Genomic DNA, 25,672 nt, shown 5'->3' with positions numbered 1-25,672 from the left:
TACATTCCTTCCTGCCTCAAAGGCTACTGAGATGACTACCTCCCTTTCCAAAGATCTGCTCATATATTGTCCAAAATCCTGTTCACGTTTTAGGAGTTTGTTCACTAAAGAGAGTCTTCTGGTTTCAACACCGCCACTTTACTATACATCATGAAGGTCAAACCCCAGTGAGCGTCTGCTGTAGGAAGAGCTTGGCCGACCCTATATAATTCATAGTTAAATCAGTTCTTCAGTCTCCTCAATTTAAATGATGCATTATACAGGGCCAGTTCTGCATTTCCAGATGGAGAAACCTGCCAGTTTTGGCCCTTCATAGTGAATACTGAAGTTTTATCGAACTCACGGTAAAGGCTATCTGCCTTTGTGGGAAGGTTCTTTCTTGGTTTCTGGTCAGTCTTTTGAGTGAGAAAGACTCGTCTTATTTCTTCCCCATAAATAATAAATTTAGTTTAGTTATGTAATTACCATAATTGAATTCTTCCACTCTCTCTACTGAATGTGTAGCCATAGATTGTACTCTGTCTAATTCCAGAATATATTTCTAATGAATTGATGCCCAGAACTGTACTTTGTATTCTAGATGAGGTCTTTTCGTGGCTTTGTATAGAAGTTTAAATAACATGCTTCTATTGCGTTAAAACATTACTTACTTAAGTTTAATACTCAAATGTCCAGATTGAGTATTAAATGAATTGGTAATTAATTACCATCTTAACCCAGTTTGCAAGATTATTCCTTCCCATTATATTAAATAAAAAATATCATAATAATCTCATGGGTTATAGGTTTCAAGATGCTATATATATATATATATATATATATATATATATATATATATATATGTATATATATATATAAAATGATCAATATTTTCTTAGACCACGGTCAGGTTCTGACATATAATGTACACTGAGCAAAGTAGATTTTCAGCAGTCTGCTAATTGTATATTCTGTATACCATTAGCTATACACATGTCACAACCGCAGCCTAAAATGTTTCAGGCACGTTGTTCTGGTACCGCAGGACTCATTTCTAACCTCTGCGGTCTGCGGAACTGAGATTATTCATTCCATCATAGGTGTAGCTGATATATTTTCCCTTCTCTGCCGCATATTAATAGAAACACGCTCAGAAATGTGTTTTCTTTCAACCACCACATTCAGCCTTGTTTTAAACAAAAAAATTGTGGGAAAGTGGCCTCTGTCGATAATACTGAATATTTAATAGACCGAGTTAAGAGAATAATAAGTAATTCCACCATTAATTAATTGCACGCCGCTTGTTATTAATTCATAAATGCTGTACAGTAAAGATGCAACAATGCTCTTGAGCCTTCCTAAAGAAGTCCTTCTCAAGGTCCCAATGTCTTTCGTGTTCATGTGTAGTCTCATAACCGATTTGCCTGTGAGATGTATCCAGCTCAATATCCAGTATCATATATATATAAATATATATACTAGGGATGCACCGATACCGGTATCAGTACCGATGCTGATACACAGCAGTTGCACGAGTACTTGTACTCGTGCAAACTGCTCCGATGTCGAAACCGATACCCTGCCTGCTGCGGGATTGAAAGCCGCCTCCTCCAGCCGCCGGCACCTAATGAAATTAAAGGGGCTAGTGTGCACGTGCAAATGGCTCCATGTTCTGTGGCCTGCGGCCCCCTTTGGAGCTGCTGCCCTAGGCCTTGTCAGCCTATGCCAGAATACGACACCGGATGTCTCGCTGGCGAGTGTTGTAGACATTGTGGTTCAGATTCCAATTGTGATGCCCTCTAATATTCTTATTTTCAACTTGTACACAAACTAACGCATCCCTTTTAAAGTCTTTCCTTGGGAAACAAAATCTCTTTTATTAAAGCCTTAATGACGCATTCACTTTTCATGGGCTTTTCACTTGTGACCTTTTTGGAAACGGTTCAGATGCACTGATGAGAATACTGAAATTGTAGAAATAGCTGTGCTCCAAGCCAGTAGACAAAAGAATGTGATCCAGAACGTATTACAAAAATGTATATGTTATCAGATGAACTGGTTTAATCCACTGCAAAAACTATTCTAATATTCTGGGACTGAAACGCCAACATTTATTGAAGGCTATGAAACAAAAATGGGCCAACACCATAAGAGAATGTGTTTTAGCATTAGTATCGAGCTTAATTGGTTTAATTAGTGTGCAGCATTAAGGTGCTTGTTGGTAGTAACCATGCACTAGTTGTTACGTCTGAATATTCCATAGAACTTTATTGGGAAGAAATCCCAGGATTGAAGAGAATATATATGTTTGCTGTTTATTGGGTAGAAGCAAATTGGTACTGGGCTACTACCATATAAATAAAACAATACATAAAAGTTGGTATTGACATCAAGTATAAAATACAGGGTTCTTCAGAGGTGAAAAAAAATACACTGTAAAAGGATTCACGTAACGTGCGGCCTTCACGTGCCAGGGCTGCCTTGTTATCCCAAGTCCGACCCTGGCTTAATTAGTTATTGTAGGAGAGGCAAGCAGGCAGCATTCTACAGGCCCAGATTGGTGATTACAAGTTTAAGAGCAGTGGCCACCTGGAAATGCGCAGGAGCAGGCAACATTTTCGTGGTCACGAAGCGTGTGGCCGGGTAAATCCAGCCACTGGACTATGCTGGTGGCCAATGTTGGCCCGCATGGGAACTATTGGTAAGTTTGCAGTTGACCCTTGCATCCTTTGGAAAACAACAGCTATGGCGGTAGTTAGGCCATATACCGGGAGTATTGCCAAAAACGTAAATGGTAATATAAGAGATTAAGATAAAAACAGGAGCTTCAATGGAAAAAATATACATTGAGTGGGAGAGACGCCAACAAGAAGGACTGGCAGTAGCGATGAGAGATATAATACAAGGTCTAGAGCTGACACGTCTTCTGGATAAGGTGGATGTATAATACGCTTTTCTTTAGGACCAAAAATGGCAGTGGGTTACCCAAACGACAGCAGAGTGACCTGCTGCTAAATCCCAGGCATCTTGAAGGAAATACCAGACATGAGGGCCCCATGTCATATTTAATGAGTTCCTGCATGTTTTTCTTGGCCAATCTGATTGTACGGCAGTGATAAAGCAAGGAAAAAGTCAAATATGGTTATAACATGTGGCTCATATCAAGTTATCTGACAAAAGCCAAGATGTGGTTTCCAGAAAATCTCCCAAAGAACAAGTATTCACTGAATGTTAGAAACCGTAATTTAAATGGTAACAATACCTAATAATACAAAAAAGTCTAGCAACCACTGGAATGCTTCTGATGACAGCACCTCTTTTACCAATTTAAATCTAAATTGGTCTTTATATTTAGACTCTTGGTACTTTCCACAATTAGGTCCTTCTGATGTACCATATGTGTCATACCATGGACTCAACACAAACATCAATGGGCCATGTGCCGGAAACTCCTGGACCCTGTTGCTCCTTGAAAGGGAACGCTCACATTTTTTCTTTTTGCTGGTGGCATTGTTCTGTAGTTAGCAGGGGGTACCTAGTAATGCTTTGTAGGTAGGTGTTAGATGAAACAGTCTTTTACAAAACTTACCTGGAGGTTTGCACGGGTCACCTTACTTCCTGAATTCCTCTATGCTGTACCATCATTCTTCACAAAGCTCCAGCATTGCTTCTTCCAGCCAGACCTCAGACCAAATGAGGAGATGATGTCCTCTACTATGGTCAGATGCCCGATGAATGAAGTTGTGTGTTGCTGAAAATAAGCCTGTATTTTGTGACTATGCACTACGCAACTTCCATATGGGACATCAGACACTATTTGCATCCTCTGTATGTGACTATATTTCATGCTACCTTACACGTTACGTTTAAATCAGTGTTCTGAGCTCCATGAGGCTTCCAGGTCGCAGAACAGAAGATCGAAGACAGCCAGAAGATCATGGGTAGGTGAGGACTTGCGTGAAACATGATGGTTAATAAAATAATTATTGAGGTTTTAGATAAAACATTTCTATCACTTAATTAATACAATTAATTACTTAATTCTTTGTTCCAAAAAATGTTGGGTATGGTGGCAGAAGGTCATCTTTAAGATGGGAAAATCTGCATTCTATATATTTTATTTGTGTGTGTTTACATGAAAATAAAAACTTTAGTCTTTGTTTGTGTTATAAAATCATTGTAGCGGCGGGTTCCTTTGTATAAATATTTATAGAAAGAACAGACTGTAACAACACTACTAAAAGTTAATCTTTGTCCCGTTACTCACATTTAAAGAAATGGGGGGTAATCAGTCCACATTCACCATGATAGACTGTATGTGTTTCTAAAGTGCTGCTTTTTCTTCGGCATGATTGGGGAAATGCGAGTGGTATTTTCTGAGAGATTACAAAACATTATTGCCTATATCTTGCCTGTTAAGTATTTATTTATTTTAGTTAGTTGGTTCTATGCCTACAGAGATGTCAATGCAGTCTCTGGATTTATTCACTTGGGTGGTATCGGCCGCCACACATTTGCTTATAGGGCTCACTAAGCAGGTTTAAGTCAACTTTGCATTCAACTGGGGACCAGCGCTTGAATCTTGTAAACATTCTTAAAATTATGTCTATTGTATTTTCTGGCTAACTTGGCCCTTGGTGAACAGGCCACATATATTCCATACTATGCCCAAAGTTCCATGTCACCCATTCCCAAGATAAATGGTCTCCCCGCCGCTTCTCAAGAAAGGCCCCCATCAAGAAATTCTGCCTATCCTCTACTCATCTGACAAAAATAAAGACTACTGAACCCCAATAAACACAATTTTTTCTAGCATTCTTGAAAAACAAGGGGAAAAATCTTAAAATACGGCTAGAAAAATGTGAAAAACCATAACAGATTTCTTTCAGCTGTATAAAGTCAGGTTTTGGCTCATATAGTACTGTCTCATTTGTAATGACCATGGTCGAGTGGGAGCTGGTATGTGATGAATTTGTTCTGGTTTTACATCATTTCGTGCCTGCAGCTATAATTTTATTTTGTAATGTTCCAGATATATTTTCATGTTCGTTCATTTGGACACATTATGGCTGGCATGGATTGTTTGATTACAGGGAAGGGAGTAGCGTATGTGATTAGCCGCTCATGGTGGAAGTCACTTGACTTACCCTTAAAGTCAGCAAGGTCCACCAAAGAGCTGATAGACACGCAGATTAGTTTTAAGGTATGTATTTTAGCAGTTATGGAATTGTCTTATCAATAAGAACCGAAGTCTGTAGGCTATACTGGATTGAGACTTTGGCTTCATTTGTATTGTGGACATCATGATGTAACAGAACCCAGGTTCTGAACAGGCAGGTGGTCAGGTAGACTTGACACCTGTCTTTGCGCATAACATAATACCACCATCAGGTCCATCGCTACATTGCTGAAGGTCCCAACAGTGCAGATTCATAACCAGGAACTTGCTGGATTTGACCGGTATTTTCAGCAAAGTCTCTGGTCTCCACTGACACCAAAGGAAAACAGGTGTCTGGCTGCACCTGCTGAGCATCACCGCTGAGTGATGTGTCATCCATTATTAAGATCAGTACATTGTAGACGCCGGCCACATGCGCCTTTTCCCTGTGTGTTGGTCAGCATGCTGGGGTTGCTCTCTAGTGAGTCCTACTTGAGGCTGAAATGAAAGCATAGTTTCACGTTGAAATGAGCTTGCCCCTTTAAATGAGTCTTGCCCGTTCCAAGCAGGGCTGCTGCACCCAGGAAGAAAGGTAGCCCCGCCACTTGAAGGCCAGCGACCGCTAATTAATGTTTGTGCGGCAGCAATGCTTAGTTCTTACGCGGCAACCTGCCAACAGGCCTTCCCAGGGTCTGTTGTCAGGTATATGCAGGACATTTTGGGGATAATGTATACAAAGCAAATATGGTGCATATTTTTAACAGTGGAGGAAGCAGTGGGACCAGTCCATTGGTTGCTATGGTAACTACGCACCCATTACATTCCTAAAGAAAAAAAGTAGTTTTTTTATAAAAGTTGTTAATCATGATAAAATGGGTTAGCGTTAAATCTGTTACTGGCCACCATTGCAAAAAAGTGAATGGCATAATTCCAGTTTATATGAAGATTTGTCGGAACAGAGCAGAAGCAGAATGAATGCAGAGCAGGCTGCGGTCACGTGATTACCACGGAAAACTACAGAAACCTCTTCCAACAGATCTCCCCATCCCCTTCCTAACAGCGCTGTATTCTATCCAGCGGGAATAAACCACCCCATCGCCTATGTAAAGGGAAGGCAGGTATTTACCGTTATAATCAAAGGTACCCATACACTATTAACGCCAGTAACGGGATCTTCCATTGAACATTCCCAATACCCTTGCACTTGTTTCCTCTCATTAGCAGGACGTGCTGATGAGTTTAAACCTATCAGTGACTGCATCACACACACGTTTTAATAAAGCGATGCATAATACACCCCTCCGTATCGCGCAGCAGTGACAGGCGCGTCTCTCCTTCCGAATCCGTGAAAGCACCTAATTATGTAAATACATGGTCCCGACCCCTCCCACCCAGGGATTCCCTATCCCGACATAGCCAACCCGATGCGGATTCTCATACGTCGATCTCATCCTATGTATTCGGGATAGCTCCTATAAAGGAACTATCGCCAGTTAGCACGAGCGTACTAGGCATTCGGTTATAACGATAAGGAGGGGCCACTCGCTCTAGACATGTCCCGGTTAAATAGTAATAGATTTCAGGCCGGGTTTTAATAGATCATGCACTGAATAATAAAAACTTTCCCTTCCCGGTAGAGCCCCCCACCCTCACCGCTTTTACATGTCTATGGCCTCCCCGCAGCCCCATCCTGCTTAGAAATAAGCTACCCCGCCTCGTTATTCCCACCCCTGCCAGTCGCGCGGTGATTGGTTACATTGGGGTGCCAGGCGGCCCTGATTGGGCCACTGGTATGTCACATGGGCGGAGGAGTCACGCGCTTTCCGGGAACCCGTCAGGAAGGAAATAAACAAAACAAACCAAAAAGCATGGAGACCGTATTGGGGTTTGATCGGCAACAACGGGGACCCTGAGCATTCACTGGACGGTCCAATCACTGCTGCCAGGTGAGGGAAGTGGTAGGGAGGGAGGTGATCACAGGTAGGGGTGGTGTTGACAAGTAGGGGGATTCCTGAACATGGGCATGGAATGCACAGGTGTGTGCAGAGGATGCTGAGGCTGTTACCGAACAGGATACACTACTCTGAGTGGGTGTGAATAGCAAAGGGGGGATAATAACAGTCTGTTGAATGGGTCCAACTACTGACAATGGGCTGTTGGCACTATAGTGTGCAGATCCACGAGCAGGTAGTGTCAGTTTCACGTTGTGATTTCTTACATAACCAGTTCGGATAATATAGGGGGTGTGGTATAGTGGGTAGCAGTGTCACCAGTGCTTGGCGATCGTGGCGTGGAGTGTTTGTGACCCACGCGATTCTTTCTCGGTGCTTTGAGTGGGTTGTTTATGAAAAGCGATGTAAATGAAAGACCCCGCTTGGAACGTGTCTCTGCAGGTCTCGGGGTCTGTTTTTGTATCCACGGCAGGGAGGGCTCGTGGTATGAGGAGCATATAGGGGGCGTGGTGCGCTTGGATACAGTGGAAGCTGCAGGAGTGGGTGTGTTGGGGAAAGCGGACAGGACAAAAACAAACACATCTTCAGTGGCCATTAATTGATACGATTAACGCTTTGATGTCACGGACGAGTGTCTTTAGCGCGCGGGGTTTAGAGGGAGATCTGTTTATCTCTCCCGATGGGATGAATGCTGTCTCCCCCATTCCCGATAGAAACTTCCAGTTAAAGCAAAAATTGGAAGCGGGTGTCATTTCTACTGGGGACGAGTGGGCGGAGTGTCCTCAGTCCTGCATATATGGGGCATGTCTGCTCCTAAATGAAACACGTGGATCCTAGTATGTCACGGGTGGGGGGATCGGTGACTAATGCAAAGGAATAATCGGTATTTTTTTTTGTTTATTTAATTGATGTTCTTCATTAACTCTCTGGGTACCAGAAGGGATTGGAAGCTAATGTGTCGCACGCCCCCTCTGGGGCATTTTAAGTGTTGATGCATCTTTGGCCCCGTCCCTGGTGATTGCATAACCCCTGTTTACTTCCATTGCAGTCACTAACGTACTGGGTGCGCTTCGTAGCGCATGTACGCGTATGCTATACTGCGGGTGCTCTGAACCCCCATGTTCCTTGTTTACAGACTAGACGTGCAGGGGAGCGTGTTGCTGGGTAGAGGGGTCTCCTGTGCTGTGTCTATCTAGGGGGGTGTGACTAAAGGGGTGGAGCCTGCCCCTGTGTTTTACATAACCATATTCCCAACTATCAGAAACCATCACAGGCCTCCCCGGCCCCCGTCATCCATGGAGAGAGGCGGGAGCCTGCCTTCCCTAACACGCGCCCCCCTATTCTGAATGGGAGCTGACGATTGTTTACATGTCGACGCACAGAAGCTTTGCAGCGAGAAAGAGGCGGGATTTTGACGAGTGGCAGTAGTAATTGACCAATCGCGGCCGGCATTTTTTCCTCTTCGTCCAATGAGAAGGCGTGCAGGCGCTAGTAGCTGGTTAGGCTGTCACTGTGCAGGAGGTGAGGCCATATTGGCTGTGTACAGTGAAAAGGGGTGTGTGAGAAGAGTCTAATTATTTTTATTTAGCGAGCTGTCTGCTCACCTTCAGTCTAGTATTAATTAAAAACGTAGAATTACCGAGTAGCTGCTGCTTTTTGCTTTAATATTGTACCAAAGTTTTTCGGTGTCGTGTCTTAATTGCTGTCCGTGGCACGCTAGAGACTTGACTTTCTGAGGTATAGGTATTTGCAATGTGGCACGGGCCTGGTCCAAATGACATTTAAGAACTTTTCAGGCAGAAAGGGGCTAAAAAAAACATGTCTAAAATATATCCTGCAGGGTGTGCACGGTTAATTTTGTTTGAAATGTGGGCATCCTCTTCTTCATGAGGTAAATTGGGTATATGTTATGTGGCTGTAAATTCTACACATAAGATTTAAATCTAGTGAAATACGTTGGTAAGGAATGTGAGATGTTAATTATTAAGCGGTTGAGTTTGTTTGTTTAATTGGAGGGTGCGGTAGCTTCTTAACAAAAATACGGGTTGCGTTTTCTACTGTTATGTGCTCTATCATAGTGGATGTCACAACGGCCCGGTGAGATCATTCGCTAGCTGCAATAATGCCACATGGAGTGCTTGTTCTCTCTTGTTAGGTCATGTTCATGACCTAATGTCAAGCAGGGCTCCAAATCAACAGCGAATGCCACACGTAATGTGTATTGATGCACTTTACAAAATGGCCATGAGAGGGCGCCACTGGCATTCTCTGAACGCCCTGGAAAAAACCCAATTTGTTTATGTTCGCTTAGATGCTACCAGAAGAAAACAAATGTCGGGGTATAGTGGCCACGATTAAAATGTGTTTATTGAAGGGCTGCCGTTCAAACGTTTGGGGTCACTTAGAGATTTCTAGCTGTAACGTAATTGCAAAGGGGTTTTCTAATGATCAATTAACCTTTTAAAGTTAGACTTGGATTAACGAATACAGTGTGCCGTTGGAACACAGGAGTGATGGGAGTGAAAAGGGGCTGGATACACCTATGATGATATTCCATTAAACATCAGCCGTTTCCAGCTACAAGAGTGATTCACAGCATTAGCGACGTCTGCACTGTATTTCTGATCCTTTTTAATGTTATATTAATTGGCAAAGTTTGCTTTTCTTAAAAAAAAAAACAAGGATGTTTTTTAAGTGACCTCTGCGTGTGTTTTTATGCATCTATGTATGTGTATATAAATATTGTGTTAATAAACTTACTGCATTGCCCCTAGGTAATTGCCGGGGGTTATGGCTGCACAAATCCTTGGCAGTTTTTCATTAAGACAAACCGTTTAGCTTTGCGTATTAAAACAAAGATTGAACGCTATCAACATCGCAACCAATGAAAATAGTGCAGTTGGCAGGAACTAAACGTTCATTGGTTGCTACGACGATAACGTATTTCATACCAAGTCACCTTTTAAATATAACCCCGTTGCCCAATGTTGCATTTAGTATGTTTTCCCCTATGGAAGCTGGTGTGCTTTTTGAGTGTTGTGCTTCCGTGATTGCTGGCCATGACTGATTATTTTGGGGACGGTGTTATTACAAAGATGGTTGTAAAACCAGGTTTGCCTCTAATTCCAGTTTTTCAACTGTGCGTGTTGTTTGCGTGTGATCCGCAGAATCGGGCCCTCTGCGCTAACCCTACGTTAATTCGAAATCTTTTTTTTTCATTGAAGGAACAATAATGCCATTTAAAAAAAAAATAAAAAAAAATGAATGCGTCTTTTCTTCTTACTGTCGCGGCTCTACCTTTTTTTTTCTTTTTACAGCTAGCCAGGAGACTAGCGTGGTAATGTGCTGGGCAGGTGTCAGCAGCAGGGTTCAATCCTAGGGTACCAGGGAGACCATTCAAAGATTGTCTCCATGGCAACATCATAGAGTGCCACCATGACATATTCATTTTGGCACGAGTGGGTAAAATTGGTCCCCTATAAAGGTTGGGCAATAGTTTTTACGACGTTGGACCTGGTTTTGCATAAAGCCGCACAACTTCAGTGCTTAACTTTTTTTGTTGTTGTTTGGAGTATGACTTGGCATTTGCGATTTTGCTGTACTCACATCTAGTGTTTCCGTGTACTAAATGCCTACTGTTGTAATTAAGCAGGCTGCCGACAAGAGATTGCGGTGAATGTTGAACTTTCCCGTTTATAAATGTGTGTGTGAATGAACGACTGGGTCAGCGGCTTTATATGTGCTACTTGACACATTGCTTTAATGAGAAGAAACACAGCCGGTAATGCTATGTTTCACAGGCAGGTAGGGTTGCCGCAGGCAGAATATGACAAGCAGGCATGCTTCACCCATTTGCTGTTTGTGCACTGGATTTACAGCAGATCTGTCATAGATGTCTCTAAGTATATGAAAAAACTAAACTACGTTCCGATCCCTGCTGTTAGGCAGAGATCGCTCCGTGAAGCAGGCAGCCAATATTGCTGCCTGTTCACATGGTTACAGATGCTGTGTGTGTATAAGAGAGATTAAGATCAGTCGGCTAGCACGCTGTTAATAAAGCCTGATTCCTGAGTGGGGGGATGTCACAGCTGCCCCACCACAATTCTAACCCTCCTCTCAAAAATAATGTAAGAAAAATGGGAAAAAAATCAAATAAAAGCAAGGCAAAAACACAGACCTTGCTCGATTTCACAGCTAAGTGGGGCCGGTCAAGGGAGTCCCTTTTGATTTCCCCAACCAGCTCCTTTCTACTGGCAAAAGTTGGGCAGTAAGGCAGCTCAGTGAGACACTAGGCAGGTATGGGCGTTTAAGGGAATGCTCTGGTACCGGTTATTGGAGTTACCATGTTGGTTTTCTAGAAGGCCTGTAGAGGGCAGCATTTGTTAATAAATGGATAACACATGCCTTAACATTATGATCTCCTATGAAGTGCTTGTGCCTTCTATTCTAAATACAACAAAGCAGCTATTAAATCATTTTTTTGCTTGTGTATCATAAACTGGTAATTTGCTTGTTCTGTCAATGCATTAATATACCATAACCAAACTTTTGTGTTTATTTCCAGAGGAATTCAATTTTGCCTTTATACCTTGCCTTTTTGTCTTTCTTTAGGAACCGCGTAAAACATATTCTTTGGATGGGACGTCTGTGACTCCTTTTTCCTGTATTTGGCATACGGCGACGTTTTATTGCATGTATAATTTTCTTGCCACTGATAACAAGGAAAAGCTGGAAAGAAGGCCCAAGGGGAGGCAAAAAAGGAATTTAGGATTTTGTCTGGAAGACCTGGGCTTTGAGATGCCTCAGGTAATTATTTCAGTTGTTTTCTATTAAATGAAAACTCAAACATGTTGGACAATGAAAAAGTCTCATGTATCTCATTGTAGTTTTACCTTTTGAGTTGAACTTTGTCTATTATTCCTTTGTTTTTATGTATATTTTATTGAGGCTGTTTCAGCTCAACATGCATTCTTGTCATTTAGTGGGTACAATAGATGAATGAGAAACAAGAAAGTAGAGAAGGACCATCTAGCATGCCCATTTTTCCATCCGGTGTCTTATGCTTGAACTTTTCTTCATGTTTGTGCTATGGACTTTATTGCATATGATAGGTGCATGTTCTCTTTAAGATGGTTATGCTGTTCCCTTTTGCAAATGTGTGGAGGTAATTTTGTAAAATCCACAGTTATGCATTTGCTCATTTGCCTGCCCCCCCCCCAGGTGCTTTCCTTGCATCTTGTCACTGCTCATCTACTGGTCAGCGTTAGTGAAATTCACTTAAAGTAAGCTAGACTTGATAAATGTGGTAAATCTTCTTCAGAAACTGACATTTAAACTTAACCACACCTTTTCATTGATATGGCACTGCAGATTTATTTTCTCTTTCCTTTATATCAAAATGGGAATCTTCCTGTGTACCTTGCTTTAATCACTCTGTTTTCCCCATAGCCCAGTATCAGCGGAATGGACCCTCCTTTCGGGGATGCGTTTCGAAGCCCTGCATTCGCAGAGCAATCTTTGATGAGCACTGATCTACTGGCAAGTAGCTCGGATCCAGACTTCATGTATGAACTGGTAAGCCTACATCAACATCTGTGCTCCCCTAGCTTCATTATGGAACACGGCTAGACTATGAAATGGTACCTGACAATAATACTATGGATGCATGGCTTTACTGGTACTGTTCCTCAATTAATGCTTGATTTTCTTTACAATTATAATCTCGTTAAACCTCTAATTTTACTATGTGAAAATGCTTTATAACTTTGACAACAGCTAATGCTGTGGATTTCATGGTATCCAGGAAGGACCTACGGAGTCCGTAAATCTACACCTTTCTGATTTATCAGCGTTTCTTGTACCCCTTTTAACTTCAGAATGTATAGTTTTGTTTCATGAGGGTGGCCAAGTTGGATGGTGAATAATTTTTTTTCTAGGGACTGGAGCAGTCCCTGCGGTGATCCATCTTCAATATGGATTAGAGGAGAAATTAATCCCCCCTTACCATGATGCATTGAGGTACAGATTGGACAAAGGACAAATAAATGGGTTTTCTGTTTTTTTGTTTTTTTTTCTTCCTATTAGCTGGATTGAATCATGTGTAACAGACAAATGTTTATTGGCAGCGACTATAGTTAAAAATTTGTTTTCTGAAACAAATTGTAACGTGTCCTTAATATTCCAATTTACAGTTTTGACTGTTAACACTCATGTATAGTTAGATATTAGTTCCGTATTCAGGTAATCTATGCTTGGTTTCTAGTTGTGTTGCTGAAATATGGGAAAGTGTGCTTTAGATATTTTAAAGATATTTATTTGTTGGTTTACTTAGATTAATATTAATTGCGCACTCTCAGATCTTTAAAAGATACCTGTGATTCTTTCCCTTGAAAGGTTAATTGTACAATAACACAAGAGTTTTAACTTGTCTTTTCAATTTCTATGGCAACAACCTAACAGTGCCTGCTTTTTCTGGGAAGTGTTTAGTTACAAAGTGTTCAACTTGGAGCTGAAGGAACTTTGATTTGATTTAATGTTCTGAATTTCTTTCAGGATAGAGAATTGGGCTATCAGCAAAGTCCAACAGAGAACTTGCTGACACTGGAGGACTGCAGAGACTTTGAAAACTTGGATTCCTTCACAGATCTCTTTGAAACCAGTCCACCTTTGTGCTCCAATTGGGAGCAGTGGGACACATACTGCGAGGACTTGACCAAGTACACAAAGCTGACAAGTTGTGAAATATGGGGAACCAAAGAGGTGGATTACCTTGGCCTTGATGACTTCTCTAGTCCATATCAGGATGAGGAGGTGATCAGCAAAACACCCACACTTGCACAGCTTAACAGTGAGGACTCTCAATCAGTCGCTGACTCTCTTTACAATACAGATGGATTCTCATGTCCCAAGATGAGCTTTTTGCCAGCAAAGAAAATTGCATCTGCCAGGGCCACTGCTCCTGTGTGTTCATCCAAAGCTACTGTTGTAGACGTGCCATTGGCTGACTGGTCACAAAAGGCTGCTAAGCCAGTGGCCCCCACCCAGATGGTGGTGAAGACTAATGCATGTGAAGAGAAAATAAATATCCACGGAGAGTGCAAAGATTATGTGAAGAAAGCTAAGGTCAAAATTAGTCCAGCGCTTCCTAGCCAGCTGTCGGCTACAGTCGTCTCAACTGATGCAGCCAAAGAAAATACTTGCTTTTGTGGTGCCGTGCCCAAAAAGCAGGAGAAGACAAGTGGGGAGCTCTCACTTGGACGAAAAAGTTGTGCTATTCTGCCTTTCAAAGAGACTCAAAAACTTTTCTGCCCACCACCAAATGTGACAACAATTGGTGTGGGGGATGGAAGTGTTGTTGTAGGTGCCTCAGTCTCTGACCCCTTGCAAAAAAAAGAGGAGCACAACTACTCCCTTTTTGTCTCCGAGGGGCTTACAGAGTCAGTAGTCAAGAGTGAGAGCCCACAGCATGAAGAGGATGAGGAGGAGGTTGATTTTGATGAGGAAGATCACGATGAGGGATTTGGTAGTGAGCACGAACTATCAGAGAATGAAGAAGAGGAGGAGGAAGAGGAGGAAGAAGAAGACGACTATGAGGATGATAAGGATGATATCAGTGATACATTTTCTGAAGCAGGTATTGTAATTCATTTCTATATATAAAATAACTTTCCAATACCCAAAGCATTTTTGTGTTTGGAAATTACAAACTCGGTACTGAAAAGCTTAAAAATTAGAGGCTGTTGACATTTTTGGAACTTAGTTCAGATCCTCTTCTGAAATATGCTTTCTGTGATTGCGCCTGTTCATTCTCTTTCTATTATTCATCTTTTAAGTTAGTGAAGGTGTATAATTGCCCATTACCAAGAAAAAAATGTTCGTTGCTTATTTACAAAATACTTCCTAAAATAAGCTGATAAGTTTGGTAAAATAAAAGCCAGGGCCGTACTTAGAGTTTTTGGCACCTGGGGTGGATCCTATATTTCACACCCCCTGCCGCCCCCTACTTTTAAAATGTAAAAACGTTCATGCTCTTACTTTTTCGCGCACGTCCTGTCTTCTCCACTGACCACTTCTGTGTCCCTGTCTCCTTTCCCTCAGCTCTGCTCCTTCTCCTCTTGACTCTTCTTCTCGCTTCTCTCTGTGTCCCCTTTCTTCTTCTGCTTCTCTGTGACCCAGGCCTCTCTAAGCACTTCCGCAAACGGGTGGATACGCCAGGGACCCCTGATTGGAGGAATGGGGAGATGCTGTTCCTGTGTCAAAGTGCTCTGGGAGGCTTGGTTTATGGAGAAGAGGACGAAGAAAGACGACACTGGGAAAAGAAGAAGAGGCAAGAGACAAAGCGGAGCTCTGGGTACGGAGGCAGGGACACTTAAGCCGTCGGCAGAGAAGGTAGGGAGACACAGAGATAGAGAGTGAATATTTGAGAGACTTGAGACGTCTGTGTGGAGGATGTGCTGCCATTTAAAACGTCCCATACACCGAAATCACCAAACGGTCGCTAGTTTCACTTCTTTAAACACCTTTTGTTATTGTTCCCGTTCCATAGCGATGTGTGCAAGTCTTGCATTTAGCGGTATTATTCTCATAACTTTCTTAAACTTGTTTCCAATTGTGTACTAAAAGGATTTAGCGTGAGGATAGCACACTCGCTTTGACCGTGTTTTGGGGGTTTAACCGAGATGACGGCTTCTGGTTCGCCCCCCTGCGCGTAAGGATGTTGCATGTTATGTTTTTCTGCATTTTATTGCACTCTGGGAAATGAAGTTGTGTTTTTTTCCTTTTTTTTTTTCTTCCTTGTTTCAGGCTGTGAAAATGATGCAGTGGAAGATTTGAAAGGGATCACTGCTGTGTCTTCAAGGAAACGAGGGAAGAGGCGGTACTTCTGGGAATATAGCGAGCAGCTCTTGCCTCCTCATCAGGACGGGATGCTGAGACCATCTGAATGGAATAGGGATACCCTCCCCAGTAACATGTACCAGAAGAACGGCTTGCATCATGGTATTTAACTATAGGAAAACTATGGGAAAAGCTCATTCTTGAATTTGCCTGTACCTGTTCTGTGTAATTAGGTCAATCTCAACAATTTGGTTCAAGATATTAATGTAATGCGATTGCTGATGCATCTTGAATTATGCAGACCATATTTATGTTACCATAAATCCTAGATGTAGACATCTAGAATTCTTTTTTCTTATACATAGCTCTTTGTGTTTTTACTAGGCAAGTACACCGTGAAGAAGTCTCGCAGGACAGATGTCGAGGACCTTACTCCTAACCCAAGGAAGCTCCTGCAGATTGGTGGCGAGTTGCGTAAACTAAACAAAGTTATCAGTGACCTGACGCCTGTGTCTGAACTTCCTGTCAATGCCCGGCCACGATCCCGCAAGGAGAAAAACAAGCTGGCTTCAAGGTAAACAAGGAAAATATTTGATATGTAAATTTTGGAGGTGTGAGTTCCACAAAAAATAGCCCAGTGAAGGTACTTCCAGTGAAGTTACTAATTCCACAACTACACATTTCCATTGGTAGTGGTCTAAAGCATTTTGCTGGATGTGCTTTTGATGAGCTTCTTTTGTGGCGTTCATCAGTTTTGGGACATTGCTGTGTTTTGACATTAACGTTGGGGTTATTTTTGATACTTGATCTCTATGTACGTTTATAAGACCGTTTGTCTAGTGTAAGTCGGTCTCTTCTGGTATTGCCTCCATACTGTACCGTTTTGCTATCTAGCGCAGCTCTAACCTCATTTTTTGCCCACCCTTACTATTACGCTTCGACTAGACTGTTAGTTTTCTGTGTTTTATTTGTACTTCTTGTTAACTGTATGAAACACGGTGTTTTTCTCTTCCCTGCTACTCATCGTATTCAGAGCTTGTCGTCTAAAGAAGAAAGCTCAGTATGAGGCCAACAAAGTCAAACTCTGGGGTCTGAATACTGAATATGGTAGGTGTTCTATTTCTGTTTGAATTTGGGATAGATTTGCTTAGCTTTAATGTTTCACGTGTGTTAAAGCCATTTCCTGTAACTTTCCAGTGACGTATGATCATCATTTATAACACTTTTATAATTGTTTTTCTAATTGAGCTTAGACCATGATTATAGACCTACCCCTGGAAAACTCCAAGGCAAAATTAGTAGGTTTTTATTTTTCCCTGATATTTTTTTTTGTGCCTGTGCGTTTTTTGTTCAAATAATAACCTATTACTTAGAATAATTGTCCTGCTACTGGGTGTGAAAGACTTGTCACCCATCCTTGTTATCAGGGGAGCATCTTTAGCCTTCGGTGAGGGGTTTGACTGGTACATCTGTTTAAACAGGTTGTGTTTAAATACTGCTTAATAGGCTGGCCCACCCCCTAGTCTCTTCCTTCCGGAGACTTTAGAGGTGTTCTGTTTTAATAATTCTCATGTGTGTGTACGTAATGTTGTAATCTCTTTAGTACTGAGGTGTGGGGCACGTGCTGTTGTGTCCAGGCACCCCCCATGTACGTTTTTTATGCTGCTCATGTAGCCAGTCTCATCCTTTTAGTTTGCAGCCGTGTCAAGTAGCGTGTGGCATGTGTGTCATTAAAATACCAGTGCTGATTCTAATCCTCTGTCTCATTCGAGTTACGTTTTAATGGCAAAACAAAGTATAAGTATATGTATAGACTAGGTGTGGAAGAGTCGCCATCTGCTGCAAATGATGTCCATTTTCCATACAATATTGTTTTATTCCCTTTATGCAGATAACTTGCTGTATGTGATCAATACAATCAAGCAGGAAATCATGAGCCGGATTCAGATTCCTTGGGAGGAATGGTCTTCCAGCATGGAACAGAAACTGGAGATGCTTATTAAAGATACGTTGGGTAAGGTCATGTGTGTTCTTCTTTCTGGATTGCCCACACAGTACCTTTTTTTGTAATGTAATTTTGTAGACCACACTATTCCATAGGTGTATAGATTTTACTTAAACCTTGTTAATTTGTATCTTTTTCAGGATCACCAGTTGGTTGTCAGACCTCTGAATTTGTAAATCAGGTTTTGGAGAAGACCTCCGAAGGAGACCCAACTGGTGGCCTTGTGGGGCTGCGTATACCCACCTCAAAGGTGTGACCACCTCCCATCACAGCCAGCATCGATGTCCGGTCCTCCCAAGTCTTCTGAATCTCTAGTGTAACATTTTTCATTCAGTTTTTTGCATGTATATCCTCCTGTCAGTTATTATGGTTAATTTATTATTATTATTTGTAGACAGACTTCATAGTCTTAGAAAGCAAGTTAAACAAAATATAAGCATACAGGGAGGACTCCATGCATGAAACAGTCGTTCTTCACAAGGTCAACAACTGAAAAAGCCTTGTTATATTTGTCTCTTTCTGTTTTAGATTCAGAAACTGATGCATTAAGTTACTATAGTGAGCTAATGCCAAAATTAGCTAGTGGATGCTTTTGAGCACAATTTTTTTGTTGTTGTGGAAGGCACTATTTCACACCTGATTCTGCTGGGATTTTGGTGATACAAATCTACTCTGTCCACAGAAGACATATATTATTTTTTTGGTTTAAGGTCTTAGCTAAAGGGCCCAACGTCATATAGTCTAGCATAAGTACAGCTGTTGTAAAAACTAGTACTAAATACAGAGCGTCAAATTCTTGCGATTATGGAAATGTTTGTCGCAAGCAACACTATCATTTAAAGAAAACTTATCTTCGTGCCTTGTACTATTTGGAGTGGGAAGACACTTCTACAGCTTAAAGCCGTTAAAATTGTTTTTTTCTATGCTTTTAAAAAAGTGGAAAAAAAACCACAACAAAAAAAAAAAATTGTAGTGTAGTGGGCAAAAATTCCTAATACAGTATATAAGTATAGGGTAAAGCTTAAGTGTGCAAACTCCCTGTGACATCCTTTTTTTTTCTGAATGTACATAGAAACAAATGTAGATACGTGCCACAGAGTCTGTGAATTGTATAGATGTTAAAACAAAACAAAAAAAAAAAAGAAAAAAAGAGAAAAATTGACAAAAGTATACAAATGGTGGCTCTTGAAGTTTCTTAGCCGCAATATTGTTTAATTTTTTTTTTTTTTTTTTTTTTTTTTTTTAAACGTTCCCTTCGGTACTTGTAGCCGGAAAAGAGAAAAAAAAAATCTAGAAAATTGCACATTACTTTGATTGTTTTCTTTTTTGGTTTCTACCAAAGACAAACAAATTGAGGTGGCAGATTGCCTGTCAAAGTAAAGTTTTGCACAGCTTATAACATACTGTAATGAATGTAAACAAATACATATAAAGAATATATATATATATATATATATATATATATATATATATATATATATATATATATATATATATATATATAATTGAGGTAAGCAGAGAGGGATACCAAACTGTGAATATTTTGTTTTTCTTACTTAGTGGTCCAATTTATACGAGTATGTATACATGTATAATGGAGGGTGCATTCACAATCTCGTGTCTATGGTAAAGAGTGTTTCTTTCCCTTTTGTAGATATAGAGAACAAGTATATACATGTATTTTACATGCATGTGTATACACAAGCTATTTATATGCTATGATATGATATTTTCAGATATTTGGGAAATATGTTGAGCTGCTACATTTCAAATAGTTGAATAAACTTCCAGAATCTGAATTATTTCCAGAAGGTGTACAGCTTAATGTAAACCATTTGGCACTCTTGGGTATTAAATACAAAATCTATATATATACATATATATAATACTATATCTATATTTTTGCTATTGTAACATGCACCTGGATATATCGAGAAAGATCTAAGAGTCCAATACTTTATTTGCCAATTTTTTGTTTCTTTACGATACAGAGCATGGTATAGTTTCAAATATTTAAAGTAATTTAGATCGATGAAAACAAAAAAAGTAAAAAAAAAATCAAAAAAAAAAATCTATATATATTTTTGTACCTGTTCTGTAAGAATTGCTTACTTGGTAACTTGATTTTTATTTATTTTTTTTGTTGAGGTGAATTTGTTTTATCCTGCATTTAGTAATTAACTGATGGAAATAATCTAGATGTCAGTGTTGGTTTGTGATAACCTAGCTGTGTTGCAGCACTAAAGGGATTGATCTTTAACAGTCTCATTTCATTCCCTATAGATTTGTGGCCTGACCGGTTACAGAGTTTTCTTCTGCCCAGTTTTATTTACTTTCTAGGTTTTTGTTTATATAATTACAGAGTATATGGAGAGGTGAATCTTTATAATTAGACCTATATATATATATATATATATATATATATATATATATATATATATTCTTGCTCCCCTTTATATTAGTTTATATTTATGATTCACAAGGCACTCGAGCATCACCAAGGTGAAATCTTACCCAACCCTGACATGCCTTAAACGGAGCTCTGAATGGTCCATTTCAAGTCCATAAATATATTCTTTAAATTCACTATATTCTGTGGATTGTCATAATATAGAATAGTGTTTATTAAAGTAATATAGATAAGTAAAAAAAAAAAAAAATCCAGTGTGGCAAATGATTCAGTATATAATATCTATTGAAGTATCCCCCTTGTGTACCTGTATATTCGTATCATGAGTACACTTATTGCTTCTTTCCCTCGCCCCTGCTTTCCTATAGATTTGTAAGATCTGGATTACATGACCTGTGCTTAGCTGCGACACATAGTTGTTTAGCATTTTTGCTTAATGCAGGATAAAAGAGTTTGCCTCCTATAGTGTAGTGGTGCTATATAGGATACAGAAAGAGATTACTTACATCTTTGTGTGCCCCTGTTGTCCATCATTGGAAACCGAGGTCAGGCGCAGGGGTCCGCACCTTTTAGTCAGTGTTATGTTGTGATTGAAAGTTAAATGATTCTCGACCGTTTGATAGCCTGGTGTAGCAATACTTCTCGTTCTATCGACTCGTTGCTAATGTATAGCTCTGTCTCTAGTTGCATAGTTAGATTTCGTAGAAGTGCAGTGTTGCAGATCTAGCTTATAATTCACAATACCTTACCTAGACATCAGCGGCAGATATTATTATGCAGCGTCCATGTAATCGATCGCATGATGTATTGATAAATCCTAGCCAAAGCCCGGGTTGTTTCTTAAAAGAATATGTATATGCCTTTGGCCCATAAACTGAAGACTTAGTCTTAGTATTACTCTTCAGTTGCTGCTATGTTGAGTGAGTGAGTTTGTTTTCTTTTTGTTTTAATTTTACATTTTTGGAAGGTGCTTGTTCACTTTATTGCACTCGTATTGTCCAGTAGAAGGCCAGACCCTCTGTTAATAAAATAATCTTTTTTATTTTATTTTATTTTATTTTAGTGATTACTAAGGTGGGAGTTGGCAGGAGTTTCGGAGTGCCTTATCAACAATTGTGTTTCCCAGTCTCTTCCTCCAAAGCCTTTTTTGAGAAACGAGAGGTGTTTGAGTACAAATATTTATTTTTTTCTTGAAGACCTCTGCCTCAATGGTATTTTAAGGCAATTCTGAAACTGAAGGCAAATAAGATCTATTTGCATGAAGTGATAGGGTTTATCAATGCACAGTTATGCCAAAACCCTTTACCACTTTCCACAATAAGAGGGTCCTTTCCATGTACTGTAACGTCTCCGACTTTAACTACTGTAACGATATTCCAAGCCATTTCAACAGTAGACTGTAACCAACAGAAGCATCCCGACTTCCAGCAAATCTTGACCTCTTTAATTGCATCTGCTTTATAATGAACAGGGCTAGCAACACTCCAAGCGTGCCAGTTATTTGTAAAGGTGAATGGGATAAACTTCTCTCTACCTATGCTTTTCGTCACACAAATGAATATGCTCTGCTTTCCTTCAAAGCACAATTGAATAATAGGCTTGTAAGGCTCAGGAAACTTATTTATACAAGCCAGCAGTATATTTCAGTGGCTGCTCAAAATAAAAAGAGTTAAATGTATAGCAGCAAATCTGTACGGCTTTCGTGCGTGATAGGGCCTTGTTGAGGAATGATCGGAAATCCCAGTTTCGAGGTGGTGGACTTGGCTGCGTGAGTCTGTAAAGTGCGTTATGTTTCAATTAGGAGGTAATCCATCTTGTAGTCTGAATAACCCTTTACTTGAAGAAGTGCCCATTAACATAAACATGTATTTTAATATTTAAAGGGATTTATATATATATATATATATATATATATATATATATATATATATATATATATATATATATATATATATATATATATATATGGAAATTTCCAGATCCCAGGTTCTGAACTTCTTCTACGGTTCGGTGGAACCGGCTCGCAGAATTCTGTTTAAAAGCATCTTTAACCCATACCTTAGGCCATATATCTAATTCATCTCCGTTTGGGATGAAGTGTTTTGATTTCCCAGATTAGTTTCAATCCGGATTCCTACAATTCCTTTGCAACCTTAGGATGGTTTGCCAACTCCACACAATTGTTATCGTCTCTGGTCTGATATTATAAGTATCTCAGGGTGGTGGCCTTTTACAGATGGGCCTGGTTTTCTGTAGAGGTTCCTTGTAGCGAATTTCTAACAAAAATCATAGATTGTGGTTTATGATACCAAAATGTCCAACTAAAATAATGAGAATAATGCACTTACGTTTATCTATCTAGTCCATCTGTGCCGTTGCCTTACAACAACCCTTTTGCTGCTACTTGGATATTTATTCGTTAATACAAGGCAAACCACATTACAGACAATCGTGCGACAAACCCCCGGAGCTTTATCATGACAAATTCAAAGCAGTTTTGTAAGCCGGTTTCTCTCATGGGTTAATGATCTCAAAATCAGCAGGACTTGTTCCAAGAGATATGATCCAACAAATGTCACTGCGCCATTAGGACAGCGTTCATCCTTTCTGCCGCTGGTGGCAACATTGGCCTCTGCGCCGGGGTGAAAAGTGTTTTCTCACCAAAACGTTGCAGATTTGTAATCCCCTCCCCCTGTTTTCGGCACTTCTAAGTCTACTGTTCAGGCACCGTGTTCGTTGTCCCCACCGTTAGGCGTAGCACTTCTGCCTCTTAAGGCTCCCTGACTCAAGAGTGCAGGCGTTGACATTACTAGGGTTCTTGTTCCCAAACTGACACTTTATTTTTTACGAATTTATACGAGTATCTCAGAAAAGCACTTTGTTCAGAAATGAAAAATCGAATCTTGTTGTTTTTGGTTTTTTTTTACGTAGATATTTTTCCTACAATTTGCTGCTAATAACTCCTGGGTGCCTCTGTATGCTGCGGCATTACTTGACCTGAAATAACCGCTGGCAGTAGGATACAGAGGGGAAACTATGCCTGATGTCGTGTTTAACTCACGCGGTTGGCCATGCGACCTCTTGTCATCAGGAGCATAGTCAGACAGTCCTAAACCTACATGTTCTTTCGTGCCAGGTCCTGAAAATATCGTGGCATCCAGTCATTATCTGTAGAAACTTTTTTTTTTTTTCTACTACTAAAAATGGTGACTATAAGTATCGTTGGGTACCTTCATTTTTGTTTGCATTCCCGAGGCTGCAGCTTCTAGCCTTTAGTGTTCTACACAAAAAAAGCTGCATCTCTTGTGGTCCTTGGCCAAGCAAGATCATGGAAACCATAGTTTAGCGGAAAGCCTGCGATTCTTACGATGTGTTTTCAGATCATCGCAAGTCAATTCGATTTATAGAAGTTTGAAATTCTACGTTTTTTTTCTCTGGGACCATTATGACTCCGAGATTTTTTTTTTTCTCCCCCATTTCTTTTTGGGAAGATGGATTTTGTTATGAGACTGTCTGTCTATGGTCCTGACTACCAGGAGCCACCTTGCACCCTCCTCACAATGAAAGAGTGACATAGGAAAGCTGTGCGGCTTTACACTTTAACCAGGAGACTCTGTGGTATTTAAACAAAAATACAGTCTAGATATGGTTTTACTTTGATGCCAGTAATATTCTGCTTCCTCTATTGTCATGTAAAATGTGTGTATGTATGTGTGTAATATATGCATATATATTACATACATTATATCTAATATAAATCTGTTTAGTGTATAGTTATTGCTGTTATGAAAAAAAACAATGTTTTAAGTGTATAAGTAAAATCATACTTGTATGGATATATATATAAATCTCTTGTTTTCTGCATTGCGTGTTCCTCATGTACTTGGAGAGCCAGATTTCAGCTACTTGCACAGCTGCAGGTCCGCTCCGACTCCTGCGGCTTCTAAATCACGTGTAATTCACTTGTTCCTTGTTCCTTGTTCCTAGTTCCTATTGCTCTACTGGCCCCTTTTTGCACATCGTACGCATGTCACTGAAGTTGGTGTCTCAGGCGGAATGGAGCGTTTCCTTGGTCTCCATGCCTGATCGAGATTGTGACCACATGGATTGATTATATAGTTGGCAGCTCTATTCATATTTATTAGAAATAGATCTGATTGTGAAAAGCGTGGTCACTGCAGTATACGTTTCCTAATAAATGCGGTAAAACGTAAAGGTACTTGGGACGTCATTAACCAGCGGTCTCTAAGCACTGTCTGTTCCAGTATTCTTTATTTCCCATCGTGCACATTTGACATTTCATAAATGTCTTTCTGTATGTTGGGATAAACATAGAAGCGTACTTTCTTCATTCTAGCGTAACTTTTACAATGCGTTTTCCTTGCCTGCCGTGTGTATATAATGTGGCTTTTATGACTGTGCCTTACTTGTACATTCTGAATACTAGCCTGGGCGCCTCCTAGGCCCAGATCTTCGGACCATTCAGGAAAAAAAAAACTTCATTCTGTGCATGACGTGAACTAACTAAAAGAAGTGTCCCATCTGGGGTTGGCTTCCCCTGCTTGGGAGCGATACAGCTTCATCTCACGCAAAGCATGCTACCTAAGGTAGTGGGTCAAGGAAGAAAGTCTTGGGTTATTTTTTGCACTGAGAAGGTACTTGGGCACCTTTTCATTGTTACGTGGAATGGAAAGGTAGCGGGTAAGGATGACAAAAACTTCCTTGATAAAACCAATCTTACTGCAATATGAAGTATTATTTTCAAATAATTGTTAATAAATCTACACACGCACACACACTCTAGATCTGTATGTTGATCATGTTCTGTTTGGGTCTCGTGAACCTTCCATTTCAACATATGGCTTCCACCAACAGATGTTTGTGCACAGTTGACACAGTTGGTGACTTATGTTCCTTCACGGCATGTTCAGAGAATGACCAGCTATCTTGGTCGCCATGATGTTGTAAGATTGTAGTCCAAACCTGGCTTTCCAAGCATTCTTCATTCTTTGTACTGTAGTTTGAATTTCAGTGACCCTGGATGAACACTGGGACTTGGAATTGAAATTTGGACTGGATTAAAATAATAGTGACAGCACCGCTGCTTTTACAGCAATACTGTAAACTAATTAGAAAGTGATGATATTTGCTATGGTTTTTTGCTGCTATGGGTATACTTGGTGGTTATGATGAGCACGCCACCTTTTTTGTTTTATGGCCGTTTATAAGCAAAGTATTTTGGCATATATAACAACGGAACAAGACGCGCTGCATGTCTTGTCGCTTTCTTGCCGTTGGCGGTGCTCTCTGAACATACTTAAATTATGATAAGG

The 25,672-nt window shown here is 40.3% G+C and overlaps 1 protein-coding gene across 1 annotated transcript; it reads left to right on the top strand.

Moving 5' to 3' along the window:
* Positions 1-6,968: 6,968 nt before the first annotated feature.
* CREBRF (CREB3 regulatory factor) lies at positions 6,969-19,087 on the top strand. The gene is made up of 9 exons (XM_053463533.1): positions 6,969-7,083; positions 11,701-11,895; positions 12,538-12,663; positions 13,642-14,722; positions 15,892-16,086; positions 16,309-16,498; positions 16,958-17,031; positions 17,816-17,938; positions 18,070-19,087. The coding sequence occupies exons 2-9, from the start codon at positions 11,782-11,784 to the stop codon at positions 18,183-18,185; spliced, it is 2,019 nt and encodes a 672-aa protein (XP_053319508.1). The 5' UTR covers positions 6,969-7,083; positions 11,701-11,781; the 3' UTR covers positions 18,186-19,087.
* Positions 19,088-25,672: the final 6,585 nt, after the last annotated feature.

This window comes from Spea bombifrons, chromosome 4, assembly GCF_027358695.1.
Source record: "Spea bombifrons isolate aSpeBom1 chromosome 4, aSpeBom1.2.pri, whole genome shotgun sequence".
In the NCBI taxonomy this organism is placed as follows: domain Eukaryota; kingdom Metazoa; phylum Chordata; class Amphibia; order Anura; family Pelobatidae; genus Spea; species Spea bombifrons.
Note: the sequence above shows the minus strand (reverse complement) of the source record. Positions and strands in the feature narration are given on the sequence as shown.

Bases quoted from the DNA above. Each gene is read 5' to 3' on its own strand.
- CREBRF (XM_053463533.1), top strand. From the start codon at position 11,782: ATGTATAATTTTCTTGCCACTGATAACAAGGAAAAGCTGGAAAGAAGG. The intron at 16,499-16,957 runs GTAAACAAGGAA...CATCGTATTCAG, and splicing joins AAAAACAAGCTGGCTTCAAG to AGCTTGTCGTCTAAAGAAGA. The intron at 17,032-17,815 runs GTAGGTGTTCTA...CCCTTTATGCAG, and splicing joins GGGTCTGAATACTGAATATG to ATAACTTGCTGTATGTGATC.